Genomic DNA, 21,813 nt, shown 5'->3' on the forward strand with positions numbered 1-21,813 from the left:
TTCGAGGACAGTATTAAGGGGGAAATGTACAGAGAAGCGTCTGAATTACCTGTAGAGTACGAGGTATCCGGTGATTTCGATAAGATCCGGGTAGGAAAGATTTGCGAGTGCCGTATCGTCCGCATGGTCAATAAGCAATATTTGCACGAAGCCTTCGACGACCCGGCATCCTTCGAGTCTCGAGAATTCACTGACGCTATTTCTTATATCTATGCTTTGGCACACTGAAAAAAAGCAAAACGAGAGAAGAGGGTCGGTCAGAAAAAAGGGTAAAATTTGATCCGCGAGAGCATTCTCCGTCGACGTTTTATTTCATGGGATAAAGAAGGAAGGAAGGAAGGAAGGAAGGAGGGTAAAACTTTAGGATGTTGTAAAATTAGGATAAGGGAGATGAGAAAAGGGATGCTGGAAAGGCGAGACCAGGTGGCTCATAGCAGCTAAGGTCGAGGGTCTCTTCCTGCCGGAAGTCCAATGTCTAGACGATCTCTTTCTCTTTCATCTCCCTCCTCGTCCTTGCACTCGGAGTTTCCTCTCCTTTTTTCTTTTTCTCTTTCTCTCGCGCTTAAGCTCTCATTGTTCTTGTACAATAATCAGATCACGGAAGCTGAAAAAACAGCCCAGCGAAAACTCGTTGCCGTTGTTTTTTCTCTCCGCTCCTTCCTCGAGGAGCATGAAATACTCTCGTACCTGAAGAGAGATCGCTGCTTCGTGCGCTACCAGATTTTCTCAATGCGTTACAGTGAATGAGATTGAAAAAAAAAAAAAAAAAAAACACACACACACACACACATTCGCAACTATTTTAATGCAATAATAAACATCGAATCTCTGCGTACTAATTTTCGATATAATTTTCTTCTATCTAGTCAAAACGAAAAGAAAACTGGTACACGAATCTTTAGCGATTCTTTTGATCGTCCATTCACACGTATTCGATCGGTCTCTGTTAATGTCAATCATCGTATTCCGTTTTCCAATATTTATGGACCAATTAATTCACGACATTTATCGAGGTTTTATTTAACGATTAAGATAAACTAAACTATCTCGTAAATAACAGCTTTACAGACATTTGCTATCACTAATTTACACACTACAACAAAATTCTAATTTATAGGCGTGTTTATATACGAGTATACGGGGCGTTTTAAGCTGCTCTCCAAAGGCTCGTAGGCACTCATCGTTTCGGTGTGAATTGAAATAACTTTTTTTCCCTCGCTAGCATTAAAAAGCCCCATACATTTTCACGTGATTCCTCAGGAACGCAATTCCACCGACGACTATTATTGCTCGTGAGGTTTCATCCGGAGAATTCTCCGTGTGAATACTCCAAGTGTTGGACGTGCAAACAAGTGAAATTGCTAGTGGACACAGCACGATCGTCATAAATTAGATTTCGATCGGCCTTCCCTCATTTTAATTTCATGCTCATTGCTCATCTAATCAGAAGAAAAACTAGTTTTTCTAATAATCTAATTTCGATCTCTGAGCTCCGTGCAGTCCGAGTCTTTTTTTGTTATTTAGTCTCGTGCATCCCAAGTCTGTGCGAAATATTTTTTCAGTAGAAACTTCAAAAAAGTGTTTTTATTCGTGTCGAGGAGCGACGAAACAGACTCGCACGAAACTCCAAACTATACGAGATGCAGTGAAACGTCAAACGATGCGATTTTACATACTTTTTGAGAACACGACTGTTAACGTTAACATTGTTTTAATATGAATAAATAAAAATGAGAAGGATTCTCGTAAATTTTGGCAAATTCTGGTCGGTTATTCGTCCATCGATTGCTAATGAAGGGAAAAAATATTGTTGACACGTCGTTTGTAGAAAAGCAAAAACTTATAGAACCAATATAACGTAATAAAAAATGAAAAAATTGAAAAATGAGAGTTTTCATCAAGATCGGAGACTCACCCTCTCTTTTAGCGTTGATTGAGGAATTCCTGTATACCTCGGCGACAGGAAAAGTTAGTAATTCGGCCGAGACAACGCTAGTGAGAATAGTTAGAAGAACGAACGGGATTATCCAGCCAAATGCGTCCCGAGTACCGAGAGTATAAAATCTTCTTGGCCGTGAAAGATCAGCGGAATTCCATCGGACGACGCTCGAGGCACATCGCAAGGATCGATTATCGTGTTCGAGACCAGATCGCGAATGAGCAATAACGTCGTTTCTCGACATGGTTCGAGGGCACCGAAAATTTTCGCCCCAACATTTCTCGTCGTTTCTCGTCTCGTTTAACTTCTCGTCGCTCTTCGTTGAAGCTGAACCATCCGGTTGGACATCGAAGCTCAAGCGTTTGCACAATTCGCAGCGAGTCATAAGCTCGCTCCTCGAATTTTCATCGACGAGTCTTAGCCCGATGCAATCGTCGTGAATTTTACCTCGTGTTCCGGCCTCCGCCGAATCTTCCTCGACGAAATTACGGAGAGGACGACGATGCGTCGATGAATTTCTTCGTTTGCCGAGGACCCTCTTGTCCTTCCGGGAATTACTGAAAATTCCTTTCATCGTTTTATCTTCTATCGACATCGTTCGCCGGATCTTCTTATCGGCGATATCGATGCCCGGTTTTTCCTTTTCTTCTATCGTTACAATGATGATACGCGCATTACAATTATAATTGAGCTTTTTTTCCGACCAGCGACGACGCTCTATTTTTCCTCTGCTTTTTCGAGGCTTCGTCAATCGATGCTTTTTAATATTGTTTACGAATCTTTACCACGCGTCCTCCGGACCACAGATCGACGTCGATCGAAGGAACAATCTCTTCGCGACGCGAGTCCCGCTCAGCATCGTGAGCTTTTCTCGTAACGCAGCTCCCAACAATCGCATATTTTTCGGTATTCGTTGCCACCCGCGCGCTTCGGAAGCCTCGAGAAATTACAGGAAAGAAATAAAAACGAAAGAGTTTCACGGGTCCTACGATCGTGAAAATATCTTCAATCCATTTTCTTTTTTGCTCCCTTCGATCCTTATCCTCCAACGAAACCCTCCAGTCTTTCTCTCCGAGCTCTTCTTTTCCCTATTTCCCGACGATCATCGCCTGATTCAAGCTCCGAAATCACTCATGCCTGATCGAAAGTGTCGCTTTCGTCTCCACATCCTGACGCTTCGGTCCTCGCTATTGAGTCCTCGAGAATTTCTCCTCACTTCGATCGCCCTCCTCCGTTTTTGACTCTCCGTAGTTCTTCAGCTGTCACGGAGCGTCTGTCGCTCCTGAAAATAAAAGGAAGATAGACAAAAATTAGTAAAAACTGTAGAAAAAAAAAGCATCGAATTTATATTCTCTCGTGAAATTTCATATTTTTCGTGTGCTTCTCGCGTCGAAAATCGTATCTCGACGTTTTCGAATGGTTAAAATATCTTAAAGAAAAGTGCTCGGCTCATTTATTTCGGAGCTTCCAAGATTTCGTAGGAAAAAGATTTATTTCGTCAAATAACGAGGTCGAAACGATATGAATTATCGGGGATAGCGATAATTTAGTTCGTATTATAAAAATTCATTAATCCAAGTATCACAAGACGAGAGATGACGAACGAGAAAAGAATAAAACGAAAGGAACGCCCAATTCGCATTGTACCGTGTGTAAATAAACGAATGTACACACGCGTGTCTGGCGAATCGTCACTATCAGCGAACGGGTCGTTTCGCGTTAATTGCTTTGAGAAAATTTTCCCCGCTAGACTCTTGCGAGTGACGATTCGAGCCAGTGGAATTCCGGGGGAACAAAGTGTCGAATTGAGAATCGATATAAAGGATGAAATCAATCGGCTGGAGAGAATGGCAGCATTTTTCGCTGCTCGGAGTCAGCGAAACCGAAAATTCTTCCTCACGAAGTTATTCAACGTGGTACGACTGTCGATAATTAAGGAACGAGGCTGCTCGAGTCGCCAAGGAATTCATAAGTCGGAGGAGAAACGCGACGACAAGTTTTTTACGGATCTTCGGATTTCAGGGCCTCGCAACAATCTGCACAAAAAAAATTGTAGAAAAAGATGGAAAAATGAGCCCCAACGAAAGGAAGAGTTCGCCCCGAGCACAGGAGACGCAAATAGTCACAGTTTCGAGTAACGAAAAACATCGAGAAAAAGTAAAATAGTGAAAGCGAGTTGAATCGCGGGGACGGAAAGTCCCATATGTGTGTCTGTGGATGCCAGAGAGTTCGTCGAGCTCCGGTTAGGCTCTGCAAATAATAATACGTCTGGCCACGTGGCTGTTTTATTTAGAGGAGAGTCGAGGTACTACGATATCGTTGATGATCTCGTTGTCGTCGAAAATTCTCCCGATTATAAACCGCTCGAGTTTCGTTTCGAGCTTTTCTGCGTCCCTGGTAGCGTCGTTCTTGACGTAGTCGTCGTCGTCGTCGTCGTCGCCGCCGTCTTCGTCTTCGTCCCGCCTAACTCGGCGATCGATTCCCCGCGTGTGCGACGCTGCTAAAAGCGCGAGGACTAACTGCGCGACGACGAGACGAACTCGTGCCTGGAATACTGTACGAATTGGAGCAACTCGTGTCGAGGCACAAACAAGCAAATTGATGGGAAAGTATGAAGAAGAAAAAAAAAAAAACCTTGGAGAGAGAGGCGACAAGATGACGGCAGCGTTAAAATCCTGCCGAATATTAAAAGTGCGCATTAACGTTTGTCAAGCACGTTTATTCCTTCGGCAAAATGAGCGCATTCGCTTGGTTCTTCGATCGCGATAATGACTCGTCAATTATTGATTTTTAACGCCCTCCGTGGGCCAGCAAAGGGATTAAAATCATTGGATGCGTTTTCTCGTCGCGCCAAGCACGAACTCACGAATCGTTTTAATTCCCGATGCAAAATTACGATTACGCGCGTCGAAGGCTCCGCACGTGATTACTGGAAGATGACTCGCAACAAAATCGGAGTGATTCACCGCGTTATTTTTTCATCTTCTTTGGAAAGAAAAAGGAACGAATAAAAAGTACGAGCACGCGTGTATCGATAAGCAGACCGAGAGAGCGCATCAGGATAGAAAACGAGGCTTGGAATTTCCTGCGATTATCACTCCGCACTGCGAGAGGAGAACGTGTGCATCCCGGCGTTTAAATGGTTAAGAAGGAGCATAAAATCTCCGTTAAACCTACACGAAGATTTTCGAGTCTCTCTCCTCCGGATCGGAGCCGGAACGTCAAATATTTCGTGTGCCGTGTTTTAATCTTCTTTCCCTTTTTTCAGCACGTGCGCGTGCGTTATTGAGATTTAAGAAATACCACAAAACAGCATCCGCAGTGAAAATAAATTTGGTTTACGAGGGCGGCGGCAGGGGGCGCGGAGCGAGAAAAACGAGGGAAGAAAAAACGGCATAACGGTAGCAGCCGAAAAGAAGGTTTGTTCTCGCCACAAAAGCTTAAACCACAAGAGTATAATAACTAATCCCGTAACCGCGGCGTCGCGCGCCAACGATGACTCTGCCCGCAAAACTCAACGACTGTCTACCCTCGCGAACACTCTTTTGGTTTTACTTCGTTCCTTTTTTTATTCCTTCTCTCGCGTCTTTCCTTCGTGTCTCTCAAGCTACTACGACGATCCTCGTTAAGTAGGCAAAAGGGAGAAGGAGAGGGTAAAAAGGAGCTTCGAGCACGAGTGGGAAAATAAAAAATAATCAGAGTAACACGCCGAGGGCGAGAAGGGGGAAAGAGTATGACGCGTGGATCATTCGAAGGGTCAAGTACCATGATACGATTAAATACAAAATTCTCTTAATAAAGAGGGATAATTGATTTATTGCATTTAAAGGGGTCAAAGCGCCGTACACCATCTCACATTCCATCTCTCTTCATCGTCCCTCACCGCCAACTTTCGTGCTCTCGATAGCTGCTCGAGTAAGAGACCGAAAATATATATGCCACCCAACCACGAGAACACATTTATTGAGCTCGATTTATTGATATCCTGCTGCGAGTAATGAAAAAATAATATTTTCATTGAAAATTCTTTGCTTCTACTTCATAATTTTTTATAATCGAATTAAGGTATTCCTTTGGCATGAGCGTATTTTTTAGTGGGGCGAATCGGGGCACTCGAAATTCCGACTGATTCAACAACTTCTGCTTCTGCAATTTTTTCAAATTTTATCGTTAATATATCTTTTAAGGATTCGGTAAGCCTTCATTTTTATCGTCGCTGTGGATTCCCTGGATTTTTTTCTATCCGTGAGACAGTTCGTGTCAGGGATTTAGAATTATCACAAGTACACGAATAATTCAATGAAATTTGGTGATAAATTTTACGGTTTTTCAAGCTTTAATTCAACATTAAATGTTCGATAATAAGCTGACCTGAAATTCCTCCACCAATCTATTCGCATGGAGTGTTATTTAAAATCAGTTCGCAAACAAAAATTGGCAAGGACGGTTGCCAGGAAGAGAGCGAGAGAGAGGAAAAAAGGTTGGGAACAATCGAGATCATCTCTCCGCGAATTCAATCAACGTTAAATTTTTTTCATCTTTCCGCTTCGAATGCCCTCGCGGAGCGGCGGCACACGTGTCACGAGTGTTTTCGTACGAGGACAAAATTCCCAGTGGCGAGTTTATCCAGACGAATCGGTCTCGCAGCGAGACCAATCAATGCGAATTCCACGAGCCATTATATGGCCTTTAAGAGATTGACTATTTAACCCAGCGTTTGCACTCTTAGCTGTTCCTCGAGAGGCTACTTACGATCGAGCGAGAGCGGCCAGTGACAATTATTTTTCAGAGCATTAAAAGTGTCAGTGCTCATGAGGCTCGCGTTGGCCAATCGCGAGGAGCTTTTTCTCCCCGGCGTATTTATACTTTGGAAAAATAAATCTCCGAGCAGCGTATTTCGTCGTGTCATTCTATTAGTTCGCTCAAACGGTGCTCAAAGTCGTCTCGGCCGAGCGGAGATCTTTCGAATTTGTAATTCGATTGAAACAACGTTTTTATTTACATTTCAAACGAATTAGAAATAAGAAGAGCCCCTCGAAAAATATGACGCTGCGAGAGGAGGAAAAACCGTGAATTCCTTTTACAGCGAGAATAAACGACGTTAATCGAGTCACGAATGGAATTTGAGAGCGTGAGAGTCAAAAGTAGGCCGGAGCTGGCGCGGAACGCCCTGCACTTTTATACTTATCAAAAGTGATCGTGGCTAATGAGGACCGTATACAGGCGAAAAAATAAACGATCGAACGGAAAGAAAAAACGAAGAAAAAAGAAAACCACTCGCACCGCCACTATTCTAACTCGATCGATTGATTTCCAAGGACATTCGATCGCCATGCTCCTCTAGTCATCAAAAACCCTCCCCCCTCCCTCTGACTCCCACTTCTTGTTATTCTCGATTTCGAGCAATCGCTCTCGCGACACAGCCCACTGTAGTAGCGCGTTCTACGACCCCACTAACAATCGAATCAACATTTCCAACAACAAAAACAAGAGCATCGTAATAACGAGAGTACATCAGCTTGTAAATTATCCTCGTCCACGAGGAACCTCGTTTTGGCTCAAAGTCACGAGAAAAACGATTTTTCCCCTCAGTTTCAGACTCTCGTCGAGCAAAAATCCCCACGAAATGACTGTTTGCATGAATCGTATTGGATTATGGAAGCAAGTTTCGAAATAAATGGCACAAAGTTTAAGCAGAGCAATTATATATTTTATTCAATGAAGTTTACTCTAAGAGATCATCCATCGACCTCTTTCTTGATCTGTATATTCGTTTTATAAAAAAACTTACAGGACTGCGAGCACGCTCTCATGTGTATTGTTTAATATCAAGGTTTATTACTATACTGATGGATTATTTTTGCTCATATTCCAATAAATCGAGTTCAAATATTATGAGTTTAAAGTGAAATCGAAAAAAATTAAAAACTGTTGAATTTCTCCAGGCCACCGTCCTTCCTCGCTCGGCTAATTAAATGGAGAATATTCGTAGAAAAATGACGAGATAATGGATGGAGGACAATCGTATTTTAGGGAAGATTAAACGCTTTGATAAGCATCGTACGATGTTGAGTAGAAATTTTTCGGCTTTCCTCGCAACTTCCCGAGTCGCCAGGCCAGCCACTTTATCAAAGTAGGTATCCACGAGTAAACAAAAAAATGACTGTTTTTTCCTCGATTAGTACGATAACCGTGCGAGGCATCTCGAGTGGTAAATAAGTGATAAATAGTTGTGTGTGTGTGTGTGTGCGTGTGTGTTGGGGAGAGCTGAGAGGAGGTTATTACGATTTTAACGAGAGTCGTGTGTGTCGGTTAACAGAGCTAGGAGAAAATGAGAGAGAGCGAGAGAAGCCGTTCGAACGGGGCACAGAGATCGACCTGGGAAAGGAATTCGAAAGATACTATACTTATAAGACTCCACAGGAGGCACGTATACGTGGCATTCCGAGCCGAAAAGGCGTAAGAATGATGAAAATCGTGCGAGCGTTCATGTCCCCGCGGGACAAGTATATGAAATGCCAAAAACCGAGTCGTCTTCGCGTCTCAACCCCGGCGGGGGTAAAATTTCTAACGCGAATCCAAAAATCCAGTATTTGGCTTCGGTAGAAAAAAAAATTAAAAAAAAAAAAGCATCCAAAAGGAAAGAAATGTGAAATAACCGTGTCCTCGTGCGAGTCGAACGAAATGGGATGAAGTCGCGATACCACGAGGTGTGTGCTTTGTGTAACTAATTTCCCAGCTCTGCTGTGGAGGGGGGGAGAGCAGGAGTGTCAAGAAAAAGCAATAACTCGGAGATCTTGTGAAGGCTCAATATATCCAGGGCGTTATGAAAAAAACGAAAACAAACCCAAACATTGGAAGATCGAATTAAGGTGGAATGTCTTATACACAAACATAAAGAGTGTTGGTAACACGACGAAGGAAGGTAGACACGGGACGAGGATAAAGCCTGTGTATATAGCGATAAACACATTTATGCCGTGTTCCAAAGTTCCTAAGAGACCACGAGCGAAAGAGCGATAGGAAGAAATAGAGAAATAAAGGGGCGAGGGAGAGGGAGCGAGAGAGAGAAAAGGCGACTCGTGTTGGTCCGATCTGCGCACGAGATCTCTCCGCCAGTGCTCTCGCGGACTGCGGAACTCGAAGAAAGAAAGGAGATTCGGCTCGAAGCGTAGAGGGACAGCGAACGGAGCGGCGGGGGGGAGGCGCCCCCTCCTCGCAGTCGAAACAGGGACGAGTTTAGGCATGGCAAAAGCGATGAGAGAGAAACGCCGCGCTCTTCGGGAGCGGCGAGTCCCGAACGCTTTACCAGCAGCAGAAACGAGAGGTCTGTGGTGGGGGGAAAAAATATATAATACGTCGAGCGAGAGAGAGAGAGAGAGAGAGAGAGAGAGAGAGAACCGAGCCTTCATTCACGAGAGCTCGTTTTACTATACGCGCCATCCAACGGAGCCCGTTCACGTCGCGGCCCGAGGGGCAGCGGAGGGAACGCGAGGCGGGGAAAATCGCGAGGGCAGAAGGGCGCGGGCGGGGGAAGAAAGAGGCTGTGTACGAGACACCCCCTCCCCTCCGCGGTGTGTTACGAACGATTTTGACGCGCGATGCTGCGCACTCTGTGCGCTCCCTGCTCTCTGGCGATGGTGCATTGCCGCCGCCGCTCTCTCATAGTACTACGGAGCAAATGCTTTACGTACGTACCAGCGACGCTCACTCGCGTATCGCATATATAGCCCCGTCCGAGGAATAGAGAAACGCGCCGAATGAGAGACAACCCCAACGTTTTTACCATTAAAAAATACGCGACACGTTCTCCCCGAGTGCCTGGCCGCCTCTCGCCTGCCTTTGCATCTTAAATTTCTCGCTGTTTCCTCCCTTCCCATTCGCCTTTTTCTTACTCGAGAACTTGTTTATTTTTGTCTCAAGCGCATTAATTATCCGCTTTGTTTGTTATGCACGGCGCTGTATCCTCGTTCCCTCGTCGCGCACACTCGTATTGAAATACCAAGAATTCTCTTACGTTTGGGCCACCTTTACGCGCGGACACTAACTCTCTTTCATACTTTCCATTCGGATTAACGAGGCTTCCCTTCGATTCTTCATCCTTCCGGACGTTTCTTCGCGGGCTCGCCCCTCCCACACGAAGAAATGACCCGACGCGCGAAATAAGCAAGAGCTCGTCATTTAGCTCGTCAGCCACTATCAGCTTGTTTACGTCGACTTTCGTACGCGCTCCTCTCTCCCGCAGAGTATCGCGTCTCTCCGCCGCTTATTTATGCGCGGGTATGAAGAACACGAGGACGCCGATCGAGTCGCGGTGATTCGAGCGAAGCGACTAATGTGCTTTTCATATTCCGCAACGCGTATCCACCATTCATCATCGTTTCTGCGAAACGATAAAAAACAAAGTGCCTACGAAATTCAAGGAACTCCGCGATCTTCCCGACCTCAAAATCACCGCATTCTATCCACAATCTCGTCGAAAATAAAACTATTCTCGTAGAAAAACTAGCCGCGAAATGGGGGAACCGAATAACCGTCAAAACTGCAATGCCCACAAGCCGAGACGACCGACGATTAATAGCTCGACACAAACTAAACGCTTTTGTCTAGCTAATCCACCATCGCGGACACGAATTGACGGGAGTAAACAATGCAGGGACTCGAAACGCTGGAGGTGTCGGAGACGAAAGTCAGAGGGACACACAGAAGCGTCGATCTTTGCGCTAGTGTGAAATACGCGGAGGCATGTGTCAGTGGTGACATGTGCACAACTCTCTATGTGTACGAGTATAATAGAATTGAAAGACTGGACTCGACGAGGGGAAGCCTCTCGCTACGCGTAGCAAACAGCAGCACGAGACTCGTTGCGCTATTTCTGACTGCGATCTATACATAGTGTCAACGAGATGAATCTCTGTTTATGTACATATATTTTGAGATGTGCGTACTTAGGGAGGAACGAGCTAAACGACACTGCCGGAACCGCACAAACAGTTTGATACCTGAGTAGCCAACAGTAGAATTCTCGAATCTACTGTGGATTCTCGGATCGAAGAGCGTTCGCCTCAATCGATTAATCAAGGAGCGTCAACGACGCTGAACTTTGCGACGTTGGAGTCCAACGAAATGAAGGAAATAAATATTTGTAATTCACCAATTTTTCATTTCACGAAACATCGGTACGGAGAGCTTTTCAGATAATTTCGTTGGACTCGAAGGTTGCTAAGTTCGGCGTAATTTTTTCACTTTGCTATTCGCAGTTGGAAGGTTTTTAAGGCAAGCGTAAATGGGTCGTTAAATGGAAAAAGGAATGACAAAATTTTGGTTTTTCGTTCGCATTTCGTTGGGGTCCAACGTCGCAAACTTTGGGGTGATCATTGATTTGATTTTCGGATGCACCGATCGCGGGATGGCGCGGTAACTGCGTCCGTTCAGCTGCCCTTTTATCTTGTGAATTTAGAATTTTTATTTTGAAGCAGCCTGCTCCCCGAGGCGGTGCTCGATAAGTTTGTCCGTTGTTTAAGGATAGAAAATATAAAATTGACAGATTCGTAGTGTTTCGAAATGCTAAGTTGGCCGGGTATTAATAAATATAAAATCGGGGCGTGCGGGAAATGGCGAGATGTCGCCCACGTAAGGAGACTTTGCGGCGAGAGTGCGACGAGATAAATGTGTAGGAAGGCGGAAAATTCGTGAGATGGAGATCCCCCGGCGGGAAAGATAGTTGGAGTGTTCCGTTTATAGAACACGCGAGAAAGAGAGAAAATGAAAAACGGAGAGAGAGAGCCGGTGATCGCGAAGAGCGCGTGTGTCCCGGTCGAGTCACCGGACAGATCGGGCGCTTCATTGGGGCTGGCCCCGACGACGAAGCGTCTAGACTATGCGTTTTATAAAGCCTCTTTCCGTCTCTTTCTCTCACCCCGTAAAACCGCAACCGACCAACTGACAGACGCGACAGAGCCCCGAGAAAATTTCGCCGATCCGTTGTGTCTGGCCTCTTTTTTCTTCTCTCTCTCTCTCTCCGTACCCCTTCTTCCCCCCTCGCATCCCGCCCATCCCGCTCTCGTGCTTCTCTCATTCAATATCGATTATCTTCCGAATAATTGACACACTTTAGGACCTTTCCAAGCGACGATTCGCGTCCCTGTGAAATTCAACGCGTTTTCTATAAATATGTGTGTCATTGATTAATCGAACTTGAAGTTCACGAGCTCCGAGTATACGACGAGAAGCCACTGCTGTCATTTTCCAGCGAGTTCACGACGCTGATCTTCGCGACGTTCGAGTCCAACGAAGGGGAGGAAAAAAACACTTGAGATTCGCCGATTTCTTATTTGGCGAAGCACCGCGGTGCAGCTTGAAAAACTACGAATTGCAAATTGGGGAGGGAACGAAGTTGAAAGTACTGGAATTATCGGAGGGTTTTACATCATATCGCTGGACTGGAAGACGTTGCGAACCGTATGAAAAATTCTTTGCACGTTTCTGATGAAAAGTTGGACGGATTTATTTTGAGAATTCGCGTGGAAAGCTCACGAATAATTTTTAGTCCAAGATATCGAACGAGCTCCGATCGCCCCGGACACTCGTGAGGAATCGCATTTTTTGACATTGCTCGAGCGAAGAGTCGCAAGAATTTAGAGGGTTTCAAAACTCTGAAAGAGAAAAGGCTGAAAAAATTTTCTCCCTCGCGAGGAATATAATAAAGTCACAGACTTCACGAGCTCGTAAAAGGCAAACGCGCGCGGAGAGCGAAGTGCACGCAACACGCTTCGTCGGGGCGTTGGGCTGCCCGAGCGCGTTACAAGGCGAAACTGGGGAGGGGGGAAGGCGAACACCGTCGAGTAACGTATAGCAAAGTAATCTCGGCTCGGATCGTCTGGCGTTGAAGTTGTTGGAAGTTGGAATGCGGCGTAGGGTCTGTCATTTTATTGATTCGAAAGACTCGTTGGAAATATGAAATTAGTGAATCGAGGTGGGAGACTCGATCGCCCGGGAAGCGAAGCTTCGAGGACGACTTCTCGACGGTTATTTTCTGCGGTCAAACTTCAAATGCAACTCCCCTGGAATGTGTTGAACTTTCCAAGAACTTGAGATGGCGATTCTTCGCAAGATAAATTACACGCGACGCGCGCGCGTCCCCGCTAAGTATGCGAGAGCGTTCTCCGCTTCACGCATCGCAGGGTGGGGGGAAACTGCTTCGCTTTCCCAGAAATAAGCTCCGCCCGGTTCCCAAGGATCCTGGGATCGAGTGTGCGCAATGAATCGCTACGATTATCAAGTACACATGCCTTAATCGTTGAAACAAGTTTGCGCAATTATGAGATATTATTAGAAGCGTTTGACGGCTCTTTTGTTCCTATTTCTCGAGTCCACGAATGCGCGGACTCGTTATTTCGCGCGATTACGGGAACGCCGATCGGCTGCGAGGACACGTGAAAAATCGTGGAATCGAGTAATCGAGAAGGGCGCTCGCTTCGGAAAAAAGGGTTCGCGTATCGCGACGTATTATTTTCGAAGACGAAAGACCGAATGAGCACCGCCGCGACGAGCGCGTGAAAAAAGAATGAAAAATAGGCCGCGGCTGGTTTAGCAGCCGCTCGGAAGAGGGCGAATTCCCGAAGCGGTGAATGGGGAGCCTCGCGCTTCAATTTTTTTGCGTCTGCAACGTCCCTTCGCGCCCGCAACGCCACGCTTCTTCGCATCTTCCTGTCTGGGCGCGCCGCGCTTCGATGCTCGTATACAAAGTCCATTATATACTTGAGAACGAAATCTTCACAGAACATGCTCCACGACAAGCTTGTCGATCGCTCTCTCAACTCCGAGCGTTTTTTTTAAATTCTCCGTCACTACAATGTATCTTGGTACGTCGGTAGCCTGCGGTGAGGCGTTTCATCAGAAATGGAACTCGATACGTGCCCGATGCGGAGGGGGCGGAGGAGAAAAAACAGGGCTCGCGATCTCTTCGATTTCTCGAAAGCAAATTTCGAACGCGCCTCGTTGTTCTCGCATTGAGCCGAACAAATTATTGATTGAAAAAGGCCGGCGGAATATTCGGATGATTCGCTCCCAATTTTCTCGGGCGAAGGGCCGGTGCGGTCCGTCGTCCAGGAACCGGCGGCGATGCGTCGTTACAGTGGCAAGAGCCATTTTCGACGATGCTATAAAACGGGGCACTCAAATTCGTTGAAAATTCGTACGCGTCGACTAACCTAGTGGAAAAATAATCTGATTTTTCGAGGATCGCAAAACCCTGAGGTTGTTGCTCCAGCTTCGTCGGAGAGGACGGAACAGACTCTGCGCGGTAGAAAGAGAGGCGGGAGAGAATACTACGCAGCAGTAGCGCGACATAACCGCGAAACTTTCCTTTCTACTCGAGTTACCTATGAAAAAGATCGGTAACTCCGCTCGACGTAGTTCTCATAACAGAGCGAACGACGCTCGCCCCGTTTTCCCGTCCTCTAACAATATATTCACGAAGCTTCGTCCAACCTCTTCATCTCCGAATGAAAAACGTCATTTTCTCGGCCTCCATAAGCACGGGCATGCATCAACGGGAACGATGGACGTCGGTCTTTGGATTCCCTCGCGTTCTCAAATTCCATCGTTTTTCAACTAAATTTATACGAATTTTAAAAATACCAGCCGAGTTCCAGCGATTCGCTCGAGATTTCGATAAATTATTATTGAAAGCAAGGCAGAATGCGAAAAAAAAAAAAAAACATTTGTTATTAACCAATTTTTTATTTCACGAATAAGTGTCGGTTGTTGTTTTTAGTAACATCGTTCCGGTTGGACTCGAACGTTGCAAACTTCAGCTTCATAAAAACAACACAGGGAGAGAGAAGCGAGTCGATAAATAAGTCGATCGATCCCCGAACCGTGGAAGGCCCGCGATTTGCGGCGAATCGTCAAAATTAGCCGTAGGAAAAAGTCAAAAAAATATGGAGGGAGGCCGTAATCGCATTAGCCGAAGGAAAATAAAGCGAAAGAGAGCTGGAAGGGGGCATGGAGGAAGAAAAAAATTGTTGTGACGTTTTTGAGGAGCGTGGTCGCGTGAGCGTAATTCGTGCCGCGTGGATTGTTCGCGAACGAAGGAAATGAGAGCCCCTGCTGTCTGAGGGTGGCTGAGTGAACCAGGGCGTGGGTGGATTATGCAAGTGGCAGGGGGTGGAGGCCGAGAGAGGGGAAGCCGAAGGGAGGAAGGACGGCTCGCATGATACTACGCCGCAGCGCGTAAAAGGGTGGCCGATCGATGACGGCCAAAACATTGCCACATGCCCGTATCGCGCGCGCTTGACGTCGACTCCGTCGCCCGACTACCTCTGCACGCTTTTCGCCGCGACGGCGGAGAGCCTCCGAACCGCGGGTGAGACCGAGAGAGAAAAGAGTGACGCACCTAATTGCGCATATGCTTAAATTTCTCGAAAATCGACGATAAACCAAAGCTTTCGGGGAAACGAAACTATGTTATTAAGGGGCAGGGGCGAACGCGCGTCGAGGGGCAAAAACCGGTTGAAAAAACCACCGCGAAGGATCCTGAGACGAAAAACTTCGATTTTGCGAGCATAAATATTGAATTACGATTTTTATGATTTTCTCTCAAGGACCGAGGCTCTCGGGACAAAATTGAGATGGAGGAACAGCCGCGGAGCCCAAGAAGCGTCGAATTCCCGTAAAATCTAATCCCCACCAAAGTTTTCGTGATTTTTTTCCTCTTCAGCAGGATTTTTCAACCATTCAACGTCCCGCTCGAGTTCGGCACGCTTTCAAGTGAAAAACGGGCTCTCGGGGCTCGGGTGGAAATGCCAAGGATTCAAAATAGCAGCGACATCGATAAAGAAACAAATACAGAAAAAAACACGACGATTTGACGCCGTCGAGGCGTCACCGAAAGTGTTCTCTCTCCACGCGATCGACACGTGCGACCCTAAACTACCGTTCGTTAACCTCCAAAATGGCATCTCCTTTCATCTTCTCGCATATCTCACGCGTGTTTGCCCTCTCGAGAATTTTAAATCCGTCCACGTCAAGCGACAATGACACGAGGCTCGGGGCACGATTACGGCCAACAATAACACGCGCATGTGCGCCTCTAACGACGCACGCCGCCCGAGGTCGAAAGGGTTTAACCAAAGATGCGCGATACTTTCGACCGATACACTCGACGTTATCGACGAGATTATCATCTCTCGGAGCAGGGGGGAAGAAAACTCACGAGCGATAAATGGACCTGGATCGTTCATCATTTTCATTATTCCTTTGTAATTATTTGTAAAAACACGAAAAAATGTTTATTTCCACTGAATTTTCATGAAATATTTTGCATTTTTATTCCGAACGCAAAATTCATACGATTTGCCAAGCGAATAGGTGTTTATGCGTACCCATATTTCTGTGATGACGCGCGAACGTTTGTCTGGTGATGCGGCACTTGGGACGAGGGTCGGCAAGAAATAAAAACAAACTCGTGTTTTGAGAAAGCCGAGGAAAGAGAGCGCGATGACGGGGCGATTACTCGCCATCTGTTTCGCCTTTTCGCAACGATTTCGTGACTCGTCGATGAGGAATTTCATTGAACGCAGTTACGCGAAGTGTATGGATTTTTTTGTAACGCTTGCTTACGAAAAGGCGGTGAAAGGAAGGTGTCAGCATTGCGGGAAAATGGTCGAGGAACTGGTGGAACGGCGTGTATGAATCAACAAGTAACGTCGAAGCGCGTGTCTCTCCCGCCTGGAAAAAATACTCACGAGAACGATCGTTTGCAGACGTTAACGAGCACGCGAAGAGCCCCAATTCTTTTCCTACCGAAGAATCAAAAATACAAGGAAAAAAAAATACATAAAAAGAGCGACGAACTCTCTCGCGATTTTCATAAACGACGGAAAACGAGGAACGTAAACGAGATTTAAGGACGCGTCGCACGAGCTTGGTTATTGCACCGCTTTCACGAGAGTAAACGACAGCGCCAAGAGCCCGAGACACAAGAGCTCGAAAAATATGCTTTCGTAATGAGGTGCAAAAGCATCTCGCCCAAGTGCGGGTTTCAAAACGAACTGACGACTGAAGATCGAGCTCACGGTGACGTCGTTATAGCTCCGGTGAATTCCGCCCTCGCAATTCTATTCGCACCCTTTAAGGCCCACGCAAAACCCTCCCGCACGTGTGTCCCCGGGATAATCAAACTTTATCTCCATTTTGATGCGTTCACACTCGGATGAAAATCGAAAACAGACTGCAACGCGGTTCCGAAATACCCCGCCCGGGGTCGTCACCGTAACATTGACATCCCTCCGAGTTCAGGCAATTGATTGGACTGAAAAATTTGTGGATGCGACTGGGGCAGCATTTCCGGTGCCGAAAATACGTCGCGCGGAGAAAATTGCTGCGTTCAATGATCGGGGAAAGAATTGGGATTCTGAGCGATGCGAGTGAGAAACGATGAAAACGAGGGGGAGAATTTTTTACCTTTTTTCCAACAATAAAATCAAGCGCGAGGCGGAAAACTATAAGAATATTATTCCTACGATCCGGATAGCGACGTGTTGGCGTAAATCGTTGATCGATAAAAAAATAACGCGAATGACAAGTTTCTCTGGAACTGAAGGAGCGCGAAGTGATAAAAGGGAGAATAATTCATTTCTCGTTTTACATTGTTTCCAAGTGTCGCGTTACGAGCTTTTTACGTTTCATGCTTTTATTATTTGCCACGCGTGCGTTAACGTTCTCGCCGACATGAATTTCTCTACTCACAACAGAGTTTTCTTCGAAGTTTTTCATTTTTATTTTCGAGCAGTAAATCGCAATGCAGGTTGTTGTTCGAAGAATTAGCAATAAATGCGATCGATTTTTTCTCTGCTGAGGAGACTCCACGGAATTGCGGTTTGGGAACGAATTTCTTGCTCGCCCCTCGGCAAAGTTCGCTCCAAATCGCACCTCGTGCCTTTTCTATATGACGTCTAAGAAAATATCGCTGATTCCGGATGTTCCGAAAAATTCACTTTCACTCCTCCAGAGGGCATTTTCTGGGGAAATGAAAGACACCAATTTCATTTTCCTCGTCACGATAAAATTTTGGCAGCACACATCAACCACTTTATTTTTCCCTCGTACAAAGAAATTGCTTCGTTTGATAAAAAATGGGGTGAAAAAAAAACGATTTTACCGTTCGATAAAGTATCGATCCGGGGCCTCTGACGGGGCAAAATTTTCAATTATTTCATTTACAATTTTGAGTTTTCAACACGATACCCCCGCTGTGGGAAAATAATTGTACGGTCTTCGAGCTTCGGAAAAGTTTATATCGTCAAGAAAATTCATCGCAGATTTCGTTTCTTTAAAAAAAGCACTACCTCGCCGTCCTTTTAAGAAAGAAAACATGAAAAAACTTGAGTTTTTGACGCGTCGCAAAAGCGGATGTCAGTCATTACGTTGGACTGCCGATAACAGTTGATTGAACTTCGAGCAAATTCAGGAATCAAATTTATTTTCGAGCCTGACTCACGTGCTTTCATTCGTCCAGTAGCTTCGCTTTACCATTCCTTTTTCTCGGTGCCATCGCACATCAGATATAAACTTCCTTTCGCCCAATAAAAATGTTCCCTAGATAATGCGTATTTAAATCGTCACCGGTACCGACTGAATCATTAACTGGTCGAGTTGAAGTATAAATTTGATCTTTTATGATATTTTAAAAGCATTTTATTACATTCTTGTGATAAAAATATTCTCAATGTAAGTGTTTATTAATTTTATTAATAATTTTGACTTCAAATTAATCGGAATAAAGTAGTTGCGAATTTGACTAGTCGCAGAACGACCAAACGACTTAAAAAAAAAAAAAAACAGTAAAATCGGATCGGGTTCCAAGAATAAAAGAAGCTTTTGAGCGACGCGTTTCAAGGGTAGCCGAGGAAACGACGAGAATAAATAAATGAATGGAAAAACGTAGCGACGATTCGATAAGAAACCGGTGAATAATTTAATTCAGAATTACGATGAAGGAAGAAATCGAAAAATTTCATTGAAAGTTCCACATTTCGTAGAAACAGCAATAGCTCCGCTAACAAAACAAGTGATTTCACGAGGATTTATTGATCGGAATATATCACGGCTGATTATGACCCTTGAAACGTTGACACTCCGTTTGCAATCGCACGTGTTTACTCCGCGAGTCTGTTTTCACCCTCTTTTTCTGGCGCGCACACACGCCCACTTTGCTCCGTGTCTCGGGGAACTTCTAAGCGACGGAGAGGAGGGAGGAAAAACCGTTGGAACAAACGGGGAGCACGCGAGCCTCGGAATTATCAATAATTCCGGCGCACCGCGTCAAATGTCAAAAGTTATTTTGGAAAGACGTATTTCTCGTGAGTATTGTGTGACCGGTAGTATCGCAGCTTATTGGGTAATGTCGAAGCGGCTCGAGAGAGGGCCGAGAGCGTGGACGAACTTTGGCAATTTTAAACCCCCCTCGCCAACTTCCCCTGATTCGATAATAACTCTCGACGCAGTTGAATAAAACGTCAAAGCTCTCAAAACAAACGAGCCCGGTGGAAGACTAGCGCGAAAGCACCATTTCTGCGTGTGGCTGACGGTAAAGAAGTTTTTCAAACTGTTTGACTCCCGAGAGCGTTATTACCATCGCAGCCACGAGTCAGCCTGAACAATTCAATTAGTCACGAGTCAAAACAATTATTCTTTCCCCCAAAGACTCCTGTTTACAAAACACTCTCTCATCATTTCCGGCACTGTGCTTCCTCGCTGGAATTGTATGTTATTCGCGTCAGATTTACTCGTCTCTTATGAACGACGCTTGCGTAACCTCGATGCGAGCGTAAAGAAAAGTTTTGTTGCGGGAGAGCTGGCGAAGGTGGAGCATTCCACCACCGAGTCGCGATATCCTTCGGAGCCAATTAAACAGTTGGTAATAGGATTCTCCGGGTCTGAGCCTTTCCGGGACTCTTTAAGGGCCAGGGGTGGGTGTGTTTTTGTTTGCGTTCGTTCGCAGGGGCTCGGATTCGGAGTCGTGGCGAGCGACGTGGCCGAAGGTGCAAAAACTTGAATTTTTTCGTCTCCGCATTACGAATCGGGAAAGGGGGCATTCGAGAGGAGGACAAAAGGCCTCGGAAGTACGGAAAAGCTTCGGAGTTTCCGGCACCCGACACCCGAAAAACCGTTCCGTCCTTCGGTCTGTCGGGGGGTCTCCGTCCAACGTACAAAAGCGCGGATTTCGCTCGGGGAATTTCCACTTTGATAGGGAGCCTCCTCGGAGCGAAATGCGGCCCGAGGAACGACAGCCAAAATAATCACTGCGGTGGCGTTTTGCACGGCGGATCGCTATTTCGTGTACGAGAGCGCAGAAAGTGGAAACAAGTGTCGAAAAAAACGAGAGTGCGAGAGAGCCAGACCCGGAGAGAGACGCGTCCGGGCGCGCGTGCCGAAAGCTCGCGCCTGGCTCATTCACATTTTGATGTGACCGGCCATGACCGGGCGTCACGTGGACGCGCACTCGTTTCCCCAGTTCGCCCCGTGGCTCGGCCCACCGACTAATACCCGCGTGCGTATATCATCACACATGCGAAAGACCGCGCACAGTCGCATGTGCGTGGATTAGACTTCTCCTGCCTTAATGCACTAAACCTGGAGGAGTTGTGTTTGTACTTACACACGGAGAGAGAGAGAGAGAGAGAGAGGGTGGGGAAGAGAGAGCACACACGGACGAAGTATCGAGCATGAGCTCACCGCTTATTGAGAGAGCGAAGTATCGAGCTCCGGTTCATCGCCTCCCCGCTGTGCCTCGCTCTCTCTCTCTTTTATTTTCTTCCGCGATTCTTCGTCTTTCGTCGTGTCTTCTTTAATCGCTCGGTTATTATATACACGCGTACGAAAGCGAGTACCCCGAGAAACGCGACTCTTGAGCGACGTGTTTCCGAAGCGGGGAGAAAGTTTCGAGGTCTTTTTAGTGTCGGGGGGGGGGGGGGGGGGGCAGCAGGCAACGTTCAGTCTTAATTGTCGGTGCGCGAATGTTCCGTTTTTCTTTGCGGAATACTCGCCAAGAGGGAACGAGGCCAATTGATTCTCCGGGGGATTCACAGTTATTAATGCATCCTCGTCGCTCTCTTTCCGCCACTTTAATAAGTCACTTTCGTTCCATTTTTTTTTCGAATCGAGCCCCTCGCCGAAGTTTTGCTTCGATGTTCCATCCCTCGCGTCGTCGCGCATATACTTCGTTGAATTTAATCGCAGGAGCTGTAACAAGCGCGTCGTGCACGAAGAGCGTCGCTTCCGTGTCGAAATGAGCAGCTGCCCTTTTCGCAGCCACTGTATTTCAAGCCCCTTGCACAAACGATTCTCGTTTTTTTTTCGTTTTCTCTACTCTCCGAATGTACAATCCCATTGTACCGATGTCTCTGTTGTATCGATCAGCAGGAGACTGTGGGCGAGGCGGAAATTGCGGAGACGAGACGAAGGAACGTCGCGCCGCGAGGTTCCAGTCAACCCAGATCTGTACCGCAATTAGAGCGTTTGGACGCTTCTGTTAGAATTTACGCTCGCGAGCGATTTTTCCAGGTTCGATCTCCCCCGATCGACTCGGGACGCAAGCTCCTTGGGAAAATTCGCCTCGCCTCGTTCCGGGAATTAAAACTCTCGAGTCCCTCGTCCGAGCGCCTTTCGAGGCGAGATGAGACTCGAAACGGAGACGCGAGCGGGCGGTCTCGGGGTTGAATTTCCTGGCCGAGCACGCGGCCGTGATTAAATTCACCACCGATTGTGCGAGCGATAAATAATTCTTTGGCAACTAAATTTCTAATGATTCTCCGCGATCTGAATTTAGCTGTCGCGCACCGGGGTATACCGGGGTTTGGGCTTCGAGC

The 21,813-nt window shown here is 46.3% G+C and overlaps 1 protein-coding gene across 5 annotated transcripts in view; it reads right to left on the bottom strand.

Annotated features, from left to right (window-relative positions):
• LOC122413990 (insulin-like receptor) overlaps window positions 1-21,813 on the bottom strand; it is a 44,541-nt gene that overhangs the window by 12,962 nt on the left and 9,766 nt on the right. For 3 of the 5 annotated variants that reach the window (XM_043424720.1, XM_043424719.1, XM_043424715.1), the window contains exons 2-3: window positions 1,916-3,221; window positions 50-224 (exon numbers count right to left, since the gene is read on the bottom strand). In XM_043424720.1, coding sequence (XP_043280655.1) covers window positions 50-224; window positions 1,916-2,534 — 794 coding nt within the window. In that variant the 5' untranslated portion in view covers window positions 2,535-3,221. Of the gene's footprint in view, window positions 1-49; window positions 225-1,915; window positions 3,222-5,116; window positions 5,327-16,326; window positions 16,447-21,813 lie in introns of those variants that run through there. The other 2 variants (XM_043424717.1, XM_043424718.1) reach the window with 2 other exon arrangements.

The sequence above is a fragment of the Venturia canescens genome, chromosome 7, assembly GCF_019457755.1.
Source record: "Venturia canescens isolate UGA chromosome 7, ASM1945775v1, whole genome shotgun sequence".
Classification (NCBI taxonomy): domain Eukaryota; kingdom Metazoa; phylum Arthropoda; class Insecta; order Hymenoptera; family Ichneumonidae; genus Venturia; species Venturia canescens.